The 13,518-nt window shown below is 39.7% G+C and overlaps 1 protein-coding gene across 1 annotated transcript in view; it reads right to left on the bottom strand.

The window, feature by feature from the left end:
• Positions 1-10,050, bottom strand: part of LOC124165909 (pollen-specific leucine-rich repeat extensin-like protein 3) — a 63,235-nt gene extending 53,185 nt beyond the window's left edge. Inside the window, exon 1 of the mRNA XM_046543446.1 lies at positions 9,615-10,050. Coding sequence (XP_046399402.1) covers positions 9,615-10,050 — 436 coding nt within the window. The remainder of the gene's footprint in view (positions 1-9,614) is intronic.
• Between the last annotated feature and the right edge of the window lie 3,468 nt (positions 10,051-13,518).

Raw genomic sequence — 13,518 nt, 5'->3', positions numbered from 1 at the left:
ACTTCTGCCATTACAAAGTGTATCGGCACCCAGGTTTAACGTGTTTTGAGCGTCGAAATCGATTCTCTGTGGAGCACAATATCTTTCTCGGAGTTGATCAACCAATGTACTGAGTGCTGTGTGGGGTTAGGGGCTTAGCGACGGTTGATTAATATTGCTCGATTTTGCTGAGTAAAATTTCATTGAGGACCCGAACTTTCATAGCTGATGTCATATTTTAGCACTTGGCATCTTTAACTAAAGAGTAGGTACATATATTCCTGGACTTATGTATCATAAATTGAAAATCGTTCATCAAATGTCATTTTCCTAATGCAAATAAAAACCCGGAAACCATGATAGAGCATCTACAATTTAGCGTTGAAACTTTCAATAGACAGGGATACATCCTCCATGAAGCACAGTAGTGGCCGTGCGGTACTAGAAGCTAAAGGATGGTAGAACTAATATAAAATCACCCCATTTTCCTGAGTAATATTATATTCAAAACCCGAGTTTCCATAGTTGATTCCGTTCATTAGGGTTTGGCAGCTTCCCCTAAACAGTACATAAAATGTCGAAAATCTTGTTTTAAATTAAACGTAATTCATTAAAATTCAAAAAGTCCGACGTCTTTCGTCTGACGTCTTTCTGGCGGTATTGCCGGCGAGTCTTTGAACATCAGATATGAAACAACGCGTAAGAAACCCGGAAACCATGAGAAAGCATCCAGTACCCATTGTTGAAGCCTTAGCATGGCTTTGAAATCGTTTCAAAGACCAGGCGACCATCCTAGCGAGAAGAAATCTAACATGCCCTGGCGCACCTCAGTCGATTCTCAGTGAAGTAGCACATCTTCCACGGAGAAGAGAGGAATTGGGAAAGGGTGTGCGGAGGGGTGAAGGCAGGTAGGTATCTGTATATCCTCCCAGGGGGCGGTGTGGGATCAGGGGGGGCTTAGGGGAGCGCGGAGGTTCTCGCCAGAGCTGCATAACGAGCAAACGATGAGGCCGGGGGAGCACGTGATCGGGATTTCTCATGTGCCCTCGGTGGGTGAGGTGGGCGGGCGGGTCGGAGGCGGATGTTCAGGCCGCTGCCTGCGACGCACAGCGGCAAACCCCCACCAGTCTACAGCACCGCTGATTTAGCCATATCAAACCACCCCATTAAACCCTTTGTTAGAATATGAAGTACTCTAGCGGACTTGGTATCGCAGAAATGGGTTGCGTGCGGATGTTTTCGAAACAGCATTATTCGCGCGGTTCCCACCATACCGCCGTTGCAAGATGCAATAAAGGAAAAGAGGAGATTATACTTTTGAATTACTTATTATGTGACCAGAAAACATCAAATGGAAATGAAAAGATAATTGACGTTCCAATCGTAAACTACAAAAATCCCTCCCCGTGACTCTGCTGATGTAACGGAATAACGACGAACATCATAGGCTCGTGAAAATTGACTAATGTGAGGTGGCCGAGTAAAATGTAATTACAAGAAATATAAATCAATATGAACCATGAAAATGGAATCCAATGCAATCCTAACAGTTACAATAGTTCAAATACTTTTGGGCTGTATCGCTCCATCAACAATAGCCCATAAGTATTTTTTAACTAACATGACGAGTAACCGTAAAATTTTTAACAATTAATTGCCTATTAGTTCATAGTTTTCAACTGTTTCAGCAGCTTTTAACGCAAAACAATACTCTTGTGATTTTCTTGAGATCCCGGCTAATTACATAATAAGCGATTCTATGCACTGAATATTACTGTATAAATCCTGCCTTGCCCCTCTGTTTTGAAAAAAACCTAACTTGAATGAAGATGGAGATAATTACAAAGATAGCTCAGACGTGGATGAAGTAATATATCTATGCCATTCTTCCTCATTCCATCATTGCCAATGTCATTCCCCCGTTCGCCTGATATCATCATTGATAAACAACAAAAATCGCTCCCTTATGGTTCTGCTGATGTAACCTAGTACGGGCGACCATCATAGGCTCGAATATTACAATTGATGATTCTACAATCGGCCTCAAAACATGTCGCAACCCCCCGCGCATTTTAATTGGTATACTAAAGTTACCATCCGCATCACTGGACGAAAAAAATGAATTTCACGAGAAATAACCTATAATTAGGGCTTTAGAGCCGTAATTCATATACATTATGACGTGATCTATCAAATTCATAACTTTACAATGCTATTCCTTGGTATTGTAAACACGATACAGTAATTATTGAGATGTCATAATAACAATAGATATTTCAATGGTTTAACTCATATGCCCGGCGTCGTTACGCATTGCAGATACAAAGCAAAGCATTTAACAGATTAATTCCCACGTGATTGTTAAGTTCGTAAATCTTCAACTGAAAGTGAAAGAGTACAATCCATCCGTAACTTATGATAATATCAGTCCAGAGATTATGACATAAATATAATTCTCAATTGCTATTGTCCTTCCTAGTACATGTGAAGCTTCCATTAGATAAGAATGTAAACAAAACAATAATAATCCTATCACTACTCCATGCAAAAAATTACGTTTCAATTGCAAATTTAGAGTAATTTTTGGTAGCCGAGAAGGAGAACCTGTTTAAGGCTACCATAAAATAATAATAAATTATGCTTTTACCCAAAGACACATAGCTCATGTAGTAATACCATGATAATCTCTTAACGATGTAAGTGCGTACCTTGTAAGCTACTTCCCAACAGTTTTATTGAATTAACAAAAGCTCTAATGTTGAGTATTTTCTATTAAATTCATCAATTCTGAGAAGAACATACAAAATAGAGCGCTATTATTAGTAGATATTTGTTTATGAGGATTATTCCATAGTTGAAAGACTACTCAAAAATTTTCACAAGGTATTTAGAAATCCAATCTCTGAAATAATCTGCCGGATGAATTAAAAAATATTCTGTTTTTGAAATCGCTTAAGACAAAAGCTTATAGTTGATTGCTTACTGCCTTATCATAGCTTATTGGTGACAAAAATAAAAGTGTACAATGATTCTGTGTTTCCATTTATTCTATGTTTATATTAACTTTACGATTTTTTACCGTAAATTGTTTTTTTTTCTTAGATGGCCTAATTCCTAGTGCAATAAATATCTTCCTAAGTTTCTGAATTTATCACCATCAACTCCCTAGATTTTTCCACGGCCTACCTGCCATTCCAACATCGCAATTTCCTCTCTATCCTTTCCTACCAATTCCTTTACACTTCCCCTCCCTCCCTGCATAGTCTGCCTCTGTACTACTCCGCCTCCTCCCCCCCCCCCCCCCTTCGTCACATGAATAGGATGATCGGGGCAGTAATTGGACGGACCGAACGGAATGAGATTAGATGGCGCGACTCCCAACTGCAGCGCCACCTGTGACTCGCCTCCACTCACCCCCTCCCATCCGAGCCGACTCTTTCCCGCGCGAGAGTCCCTTTTGAGAGAGATCAATTTACCCTAATGGCCGTTTGATTGGTCTTCTTTCGCAGCCGTGGAGTAAAATGCTTCCTCGGAAAAAAGCACGTAACTACGGGGAAAATAGGTTAATGTCTACAACATTTTCTCTTTCATTTACAAACTCTGGAATAGATGTTAGATTACACTTTATAAGGTCACGATAAACACTGCAAACAATTAATTATTTTTCAAAAAAATCTGGAGAGAAGTGTTGGAGATTTATTTTTCTCCTAGTGAATGATATATGGGAATTTCACTCGGGCTTGGCTATTGGTTTCCGTTCTACCGACATGAGTTTCGGAAAACGACTTTCGGGCTCAGGAACTCAGTTTAAAAGTCCTCTGATTTGCTGATGCTCGTGATTTGCCTTTGAATTATTTTCTCTTCTTTGCCGCTCACAGCGCTAATGGGAGCGCATGATCAAGGAAACCGTGGGAATGCGATTTAATCCGAAAAATTTCAATCCTGAAACCGGCATTAACCCGAGAAATACTTGGACATCTAAAGTAAATTACATAAAACACATACGAAAATGTCTTAAATAAATTAAAGGCAAATTACGAATATACGACAATCAGAAGATACCTTGCCTGTTAAGCCCGACCAATGGCCAATTCAATTCAGCGAGAATTCTAACCCGTTGAGGTAAAAGTATCTGAACAAAGGGAAGCAAATCGTTTCCTGAAGCATCGGCTAAAATTAAGCTAATAGCCTGGTGCAGTGCCCGAAAAGAATTCATAAATATCATTCACCACGAGAATATTAAATTGCATATTGCTCTCAAGATATGTTTAAAATAATTCATTGTTTTAAAGACCTAAATCTAGAGTTTAACCTAATCCAACGACAATGTATTGCATAAATGAACGTACCCTGACTGATTGACTACTTCACTCACTCATAAACGCATAATGCCCTAAACTACTCAAGATAAAGTCGTAGAATTTTCAGGATGCATGTGTTGATGCACAGGCGCACTAAGAAGGAACAATTTTTGGAGTAGTTTCCACCCCATTTCCGCTAACTTAACGATTTCCGATAACGACTCCCATAAGAGTATCATTGAATGACATGCATACCAATACATTCTTCATTTATTCACCAACTCTCCTAAAAAATCGAGGGAAATTTACTTTATTTCGCGGAAAATAATTTCAAAGGACAAATTTTATACACATTTTCCAATAGAAATCCACAACATAAATTAACCTTAGAAACCGGAAATTAAAATGCATTCAAAATTTAACCAAATGCACAACTTCTTATACACCTACAGGGAACAAGAAATATGCTGTTACATTTGTAAATCCATTTTTAGAAACCATTGCTTTAACATTGCAAGGCCACATTTACATCTTCACTACCACCTTAATTTCAACACTTATCCTTTGATAGAACTAATTATACCAATTACTGACTTGAATGATCTAAGGTTTTACCGGCGAATAGACTGGAGGAAGAGTTGTCGGGTTTCCAGCTGGGTCTAAGGCTTTTTCAGCACCGACGTTTGGAGGGCGAAGTCAGCCACCGTCTTCAGGGTGAATGAACCCTGAAGACTATTACAGACTTCACCCTCGAATCTTCGGAGCTGAAAAAACTTTGGACCGGCTGGAAACCCGACAACTCTTCCTCCAATTACTGACTTGTTGTGAAGAGTCTTTTGCAGTTTTACGTGATGGAGGTCCAAATTTGAACTAAGTCGACCGGAAAATTTCCACGCAATATTTTTCCTCAGTTGGTTAACTGCTAGGGAATTTCATTAAACTATTTAAATTGACTTCTTGCTAGACTTATCATATTTTTAATCCTTAGTATTTCTCCCTCAAAGACAGGTTGATCATGGGCTAATTAATGGTGAGACAGTGTTTTCTATTGGTTAGTAATCATTTCATCAAAAATACAACAGTTCTGTAGAATTTCAAGAACATGTTCTACCAAATTATTCCCTAAATTAAAAAAAAATTCCATGTTACAAGTACGGAAATGCAGTTCAAGACAAAAAGAAACTAATATACTCATTCGGTGAGGTTTTAAAATCGTCAGATATTTCAATTCCAGTAAACTATGACAGAGTAAAACAATACCTATTAAATTATACATATAAGCTGGCTTATGGCACAGACAGAAATCACAGTCACTCAGCGATGAAACCTGATGATTAGTTAAGATACATGATGGCACAGCTCACCCCAGACCGACATTGATGAGAAATACACTATGCGTTGAAAGACCAGTTTCTAGCCCACGTAACACTTAGAAGAGATTTTTATTTGAGGTCTTCATAACATAGTTTTCATTTTAAGATCTGCGCCGACACAAAAAAGTCATTAGAGAGTGATTTTGGCCATATTTAGTTTGGTTTTAGAGAAATATGTATACATGATAGCGCATGTCTTCCTGAATTATTCAGTCTTTTCTCTTTTTTATAGATATAATGTATCATATTTTTCTTTTCACGTATGAGACCGTTATGATGAGTTTAAATTTTCTTGACAGAATCCTCCGTAACGAAAACCTTTTCTATTGAAATACTAGTCGAAACTTACATCAAATAAAAGTTCTACAGCGTTTAAAGAAGTATTTTAACTGCGAATGGATGGATGATACTTGTATTAGCCTCTTTGCGATGCTTTTACAAATAGTAATAAAAAAGTTAAAGACAATCCAGTGACGTTATGGCAAAATTAGCAGTTCCGGAACGAATTTTCCTTATCTTTATTTTACAATTGATATATTCCTCCATTTTATTACAAAATAACATTAACAAAATAATAGCAAAATATATTTTTGTTTTGGGTATGAATGAATATACAAGAAATTTTGAGGCACCACCATTGATAATTGATGAAGTGTTAATTGATTATTATGTCTTTTCTAATCAGTGCTGAAACGGCGTTCCGGGGCAATGCGGCACTGAGACAATCTAATAAAACAAATCCATCATGATAATGGCAATGATTTCTGTAACTGAAGTTATTGCTCAATTTATGCACATTAAGCTACCATTATTTGGATAAAATTACATTAAAAACATGAATCTATCATGAGGATTTAATATTCAAAATAAAATTTTATTATTAAAATTAGATTTAACCAACTTAGTGACTCATGCAGAGAAGAGAAGTGTAGAGTGAAGCTGAATCGCTAAACATTGGTTGGGACTATATCTCGATTCAGTGTCTTGAGGAGTAAATTACAAAAATCAATAAGGAATTTCTAGGAAAATATATGGGATTTTGACTGAAGTTCCACATTCTTAGCTGATATTTTCATACATTTCAGACAGAAGCTTTGCAATTAGGGATATTCCAAATTTCAAAGTACATTCTCTTTCTATAGGTGATAACATGCCGTTGTCCTACAGCCATGCAGCGTCACGAAAATAACTTCTAAGCATCAAACAGTGAACAAATTCGATTTCAATCTTAATGGTTTATTACAGTTTTATATCACAGCATGATTTGAGACATCCCCGCACGTTTTGTTACCCACCACAGAGCAATAAATACATTCATAACTTTCATTTTGACTGAGGAGCAACCAATTTTTTTTGTTGTTTGCTTAGACGTTACTAACTATTGTAAGGTGTAGGTTTTTCAGAAAATTACGTGATTAATGCAAACATTGAGCTTCACAGGTTAAACATCATAATGATGTGGTTTTATTTTGTCGTTAACTTGCACTAGTATGCCGTTAATCAAGCTTAGAAAGCAAGGTGATGCGGGGAAGGGAATTACTTTACTATCGAAAATCATCATTACATTATCTAGGCAACTTATTTTTGTGCTCAATTTTTGGCAAAGTTAACGAAAAACAAAGCCTCGTTCCAAATATTTACCTAAATTTACAACTAAACCTTTGAGTGTAGTTTGCAGTAACTACGAAAGAATTATCACTACTCGCACTTTCGTGAGGAATATCTTTTCTTTATTTTTTAACCTTCTATGGAAGAGTTGATAGAGGTTAAAAATCCAAACGAGCGTAAACTGCACGCATTAACAAGATGCATGTTTAATTGATAAATATATTACTTTAAGGTTAATTAAGAGCCTTTTTTAAGGCATAGCTGTCAAAACTGCATTTTATATAAGCATTCCTATGAAACAGCATTCGAAGTAAAGCCTAATGCCCATAGTGAAATAACATAGTTATTAAGTTTCGTTGGGAGGAACTTAGCATACTACTATCTTCCAATACTGGGAGAAAATATGACCCTAAACGAAAACTGGTAGCGCTTTTCATTTAAAAGAATTCATTTTCCTATTCCTAATTCGATTTTAACACTCAAGTTATCAATGTTTCATGTTAAATCAATGTTTGATATTATGTGGATTCTGAGAAAAAAACGCGATTTCCTGAACTTCTACTTCGTTATACATGCTTTAAGATTTTTGTGCATAAGTGTTTTCTAGTTGAAAATAAAACACTGTGCACATAATATTCCGGCAACTCACTGAAAAACATCGCTCACCTAAATATCCCTCTGGAAGTGCAGTTAAGCGCTACTGGGGTGAAGATGCACACTGTCTGCATTCATATAATAGATAAAAAACTAAGTATGAGTTGAAAGGAGTTTTCCACAGATTCGTAATGCTGTTAATGACGCTGCATTTACTTATTCGCGGGGGATGCCGTGGAGCCCGGCAGCGGGTGGACGAGGCTTGCGCCGTGGAAGTCGGTCACCCGCACACTTGCTATGCCGCGCGGGGCCCACTCACAACTGCCAGGCGCTGAGTGATCGGGAAGACGCTCAAAACGCTTAATTTGCCACGCAAGTTCATTGGGTCAAAGTAATCGCTCTATCTGGACAAGTAATTATCGTACATAAATAACTGAACTACAAACATAACAAATATTAAAATATAAATGAGCTGAATGAAATTTCCAAAATGAAAAATGTTGATACTATAATATTTATTCATTGAATGACAGAACCATAATTACGTCGAGAATTTCTAGTGCATAGCATAAGTTGAAAAATGAAAATATTCGTTTAAGTTCGTAAACAAATCTCAATTTTTGGTTAAAAAAGCTAAGTTCGACGATCTTGAGGAATTATTCAAGGTGGAGAGGCAATTTTAATTACCGGGTTAATATTTTCAGCGTAAAAATAAAATTGAGAAAAATACAATGAAGTGAATGGAACCCCTATTCAAACCTCTTTGATTTCCATGAGCAGTACAAACAACATTAGATATTTTAATTTGTAAACAGGTAATCTGAGTAAATATTCATCTTTGAATAAAATGCTTGGCGGTACTTTCAATGTGCTTGTCAGTAAACGCAATAAAATTATTGAAATAAACATAGCCTCATCAAATTTCATTGAAAGAATTCTTCCTTAGAAAACTTAATCCATTAATTCATATTATTCGGCAATATTTTTACAGCTATTAATCCTGAAGCCATACATATTTTCCTCTTAAATTTTTCCTTACCACATTCACTCAAAAATATTTTATACAAACATGAGGGGGATGCCTAAAAGTTTACCAGATAAATTATTTAACCCGTTTAAATGAAAGAAACAGAATATTGGCTATAGGATCACTTTATATTCCATTTCAAATACAAGTTTCTTGCATATTTCCCTACGTTTTAAAGGATCATAAAAATCTAAGCAACAGTTCCCAGGTATTAGAAGCACGAATAAATATCATTAATGTATGTCACACGTTTACGCCATACTCATCCATAACAATTAGTTACTATTGCGAGGATAAACAAAGTATTCAACCATTGAGCCTTAAACTCATAAGATACCATGTTTATTTACTTAAAAATCTGAATTTTATTAATTACCAACGTCCGTTGGTGAATTTCATGAAATGATACCGTTCATGAAAAATGGGTCATAAGGGAGGCATTGCCCCCAATCATAGGTGGGTACGGTTATCATTAGATCATGTTTACTTGGCGACAAACTTCATTTCATTGACTATACCATCACTTAATTTCATGATATGATACCGTGCATGAAATTAGTTCTAAAGGGAGACGTTTTCCCCAATTACTGGCGGGTGGTAATGATAATATTAATAATTGGTCTTTATTGGGAGAGAATGGGACCATCTTTCATCTAACACCAATTATTACACCATTTATTTCATCGTGCAATGGGGATTTCAACGAAGCGAGGGCCAAATGAAGTGACTCACCCGTGAGATCCACGTCTCCCGGCTGGCCGAGGCCAATCAGCCTGCGACGGGACGGCGAGCCTGGTCTCGAACCGAAGCCCCCTCCGCCCGAGTCCTCCGCCTGAGACGACAGCAGCGGTGACGAGGACGAGCGGGGCGAACAGCTGCCCCCGAGGCCTTGCTGGGGGATCTGCAGAGAGTTTGCGGAAGGCGGAGGCGGCGGCGGCGGGGGCGGTGGAGGCGGCGGGGGCGGCGAGGGGGACTGCGGGGGCGAGGCGTGCGCCGACGAGGACGAGGGCGAGGAGGATACCGAGGTGGAGGGCGACGAGGTGACGGACGAGTTGGCGGACGACGTTGTGGTCCCGTGGTGGCCCTTCGCACTCCCCGAGTGGCGCCGCCGGTGGTGGTGGGTGTGGTGCCCGGAGCCGATGCCGTTGGTCGCCGCCGAGACCTCCATGCGGACACTCGGGGTCTTTCCAATGGGAAGCGAGGGAAGGGCACCTTCTTGGAGGAAGGGCCTGGACTGTTCTTCTCTAGGTAGGGCACCTTCCGGGAGGAGTTTCCCTATTATGTAAGGGCACCTATAAAGGGCTCTCCGTCTTTATGAAGGACACCTAGTAGGTATGTGGCCCTAACACTCTAAACGAGGGGCACCTTTTTGGAAGAAGGGTCTGGACAATCCTTCTTACGGTTGGTCACCTATTGGGAAGAGTGCCCTCGACTCATCCCATGCAGCAAGAACATTTATGAAGGACTGTCCGTCTTGAAGGACCCTTTCTACTATGAGATTTCTTGAATGCTCCTCTTCCGGTAGGTCACCTTCCAGTAGTTATGTCCCCGGAATACTCAAATCAAGGAGGAAAGTCTTCGAGTGCCGCTCTTCCGAAAGGAAGGACACCTTCTGAGGGCACTGTCTTCCACTGCTCTCTTCAGGAAGGATTCCAACTGGCCTTCTTCAGATATAGGAGCAAGGCCCTTGTCTTACTGCTTCCCTGGAAGGACACTTTCCAGGAGGACAGCCCAGGAGTGTCCCCCTTCTGAAAGGACACCTTGGAAAGAAGAGCTCTTGCCCTCCTTCTTCTCTGGGTCACCTCCTCGAAGGCAGGTCTTCGACTCTTCCGGAAGGGCACCTTCTAGGAGGCGGAGGTGCCTTCCGGGGTAGTCTGCTTCACTAGCGCACTCCTGCTCCGCAGATGGGTGAGGGGCGTTTGGATGAGGCGGCGGTGTCTGCAGCGCTCGTTGGCCGCGCCAGTTTGTCGTGGCCTTGGGCACCGCTCCCTGGGATCAAACGGCGCAGGAGGGCGGTCGGTGGCGACGCAGGCTCTCCGGTTGGCGGAGTGGTGCGAGTGCTGGGTCCACAGCGGGTGCCGCTTGTTTTTCCCCGCGACCTGCACCCCACACTCTCCGAGGGGAGGGGCGAGGGCGGAGGGGGGCGGAGACGAAGTTTGAGCCCCCTCCGCCACAGAACATCCGACACACGCTGCTCTGTGTGCTTTGCCGCGTCTGTGTGCTGCTGGCGTTCTCCACGGAAGAGGGAGGGAGGTGGGTTCGGATGGGAAGAGGGAGTGTTCAGTTATGGGGACGAGGGGTGAGGCGTGTGTTCGGGAGAGTCAAAACTGAGATGCCGCGGGTGGGGGCTGTGAGCTGGGGGCGGGGTCAGGACGAGGTTTGGGGGAGGCAGGGCTTAGTCGAAGTTCGGACGGCTTGAGTGAAGGGGTGGGGGGTGGAGGGGGCGGGAGGGGAGGGGGAGGTTGAGAAATAGCACAGCCTCCACACAGATACACACACGCCGAAGCGGACTGGAGAGACTCCTTTTCCCGATTCATTTTGGCAGCGATATTTCCTCATCGACGCTTAAACATTGCCGAAATGACTGTGTTGAAATATCACGCAGCGAATACCATTATAGCTCTCATATATGTACCAAATCGAGTTATATGGTGTAGTTCTAGTCTTAATTATTTCCGTGGGCATATAAATGGAGTAAGGAAGGAAATTGATAGGTGAGGGTTAGATGTGGGAGAGGCATTTGATAGTGATGGGTGGAGAATAGGGATTGGATGATGAGCTTGTGGAGAATAAGGACTTTTTTATTCTGGAAGATAGATATGTTGTTTGTAAGAGGAAAACTACTGCACAGTGGAATATTTCAATTCAAAGAATATAAATGTCCATACGGGAACAGATTTGCCTAATCTATAAAATTCATTGGGCCATTTTATCACCTTAGAATCATTCTTTCATTCGTTTACCTCAATTAAATTTCTGAAAAGTCTACCACGATAAAGTTTAAAAGCCAATCGCTGCAATTGCCGCACGATTGTTTTAACCTGACAATATTCATATAAAATTCTCTCATTTATTTGAATTTGTTCATCCAACTTCCTTAGAATATACCTAAAATTCCTTATTAATGAAGCATTCTTGGCGACTAAGTGCATTGCATTGATTTTGGAAATTTTATGATGTTTTTTGTGAATAAATCTAAGGCCAGTACCAGAATTTGAAAGATATTTTGATACGCATTGTATAAAAATTAATTTCAAAGTATGACTCACACGACGACTAATCAATTATTTGATTGAATATACATGGTTTTTGAGGTTAACAGTTTCCCTTTAAAATTACCGTTGTCACAATTACCGCTGAATTTCTACCAAAATTCACTCTTCTCATGTCAAATGCAAGAATGGGTAGCTAACTGACTATAAGGAGTTTCACGATGGTGCTCAAATCCTTTTCTTAATTCTACGCACAGAATTTGTTTAGTCAACGCCATTTTTTAACTAAATATAGTAAATTTTGATAAATTTATGTGTTAAATTTGTTCAATGAATAAAGTTTCTTCTCCTGACCTTCCTTATTATAACAACAATGTAATGTTTATGCTCTTGGAGTATAGGTCATGATAAATTAAGTTTAATTTATCATGACCTATACTCCAAGAGCATAAACATTACATTGTTGTTAAATTTGTTCAGCATTCTGAAATATTCCGCCAAGATGTGTACTTTCCTCTCACACGGCATTTCTGAGCCCAGTGAGGTGAATGTTTTCCGGTTACTCGTTACTCATCAACGGTTTGGACGCAGGCCAGGTTTTCGGGTTCTATAGTAGGTTTATGGCGAGGAAATATATATTATGAGGAAAAATTAATACGTAAAAAGAGAAATATCAACTTGATAAAGCGTACACCACCTGTTACCAAACCTAGAACACGACATAATGCTTGATATTGAAGGTAGAATCCACAGTAGTTGCTGAACCTTTTCCATGAATACTTTTTAAATATGTTGGAGCCAAAATAATAAAACAAAGTGAAGACGCGACATTAAGAAGCGTGGTGGTTCCATTGTATTAGATCTAGCGCTTCTCCAACATATACTACCAGCGAAGGCTATACGGAATGGGAAAGTCTAGGAAAGCAGCAGATATTTTGTCATTTACCTCTAAGGAGAGGAGCCACATGTCATGACTAGTCGACGAATACTAGGCACTAACAGGGGCTAGTTAGAAGACAAAGAGTTCAAAGAGGTAATTAGCTAGCCTTGGCTGTTATTTTTTTACATGAAACTACCTTAACGGTGACAAGGTTTCTAGTCAAATGGACTTAAACTTAGCTTTGTGTGAAAATGTTAGTGGCCAAATGAATGAAATTCGTTCGATACAGATCAGCCTCACAATGAAAAGTGGTCCAAAATGCTGAAAAATGCGGCACGGTAGCATATCGAAACCTAATTGGAGTATTAGTAGGTTTTTGAGGTCAATGATCACGATTATGACCTTGGGAAATAAAAAAAACAACATTTTATGGAGACTAAAAACCTGATATTGTGTTTTGGAAATACCGAAAAAAGCCTACCTTGTTAGAATTTTTTTATTAGATTTAGTTTATATGATTTTTCCTATGAATTTTATTTGTGCC

This window comes from Ischnura elegans, chromosome 9 (genome assembly GCF_921293095.1).
Source record: "Ischnura elegans chromosome 9, ioIscEleg1.1, whole genome shotgun sequence".
NCBI classification, from domain to species: Eukaryota; Metazoa; Arthropoda; class Insecta; order Odonata; family Coenagrionidae; genus Ischnura; species Ischnura elegans.
The sequence above is the reverse complement of the archived record's forward strand: the minus strand, read 5'-3'. Positions and strand labels throughout refer to the sequence as shown.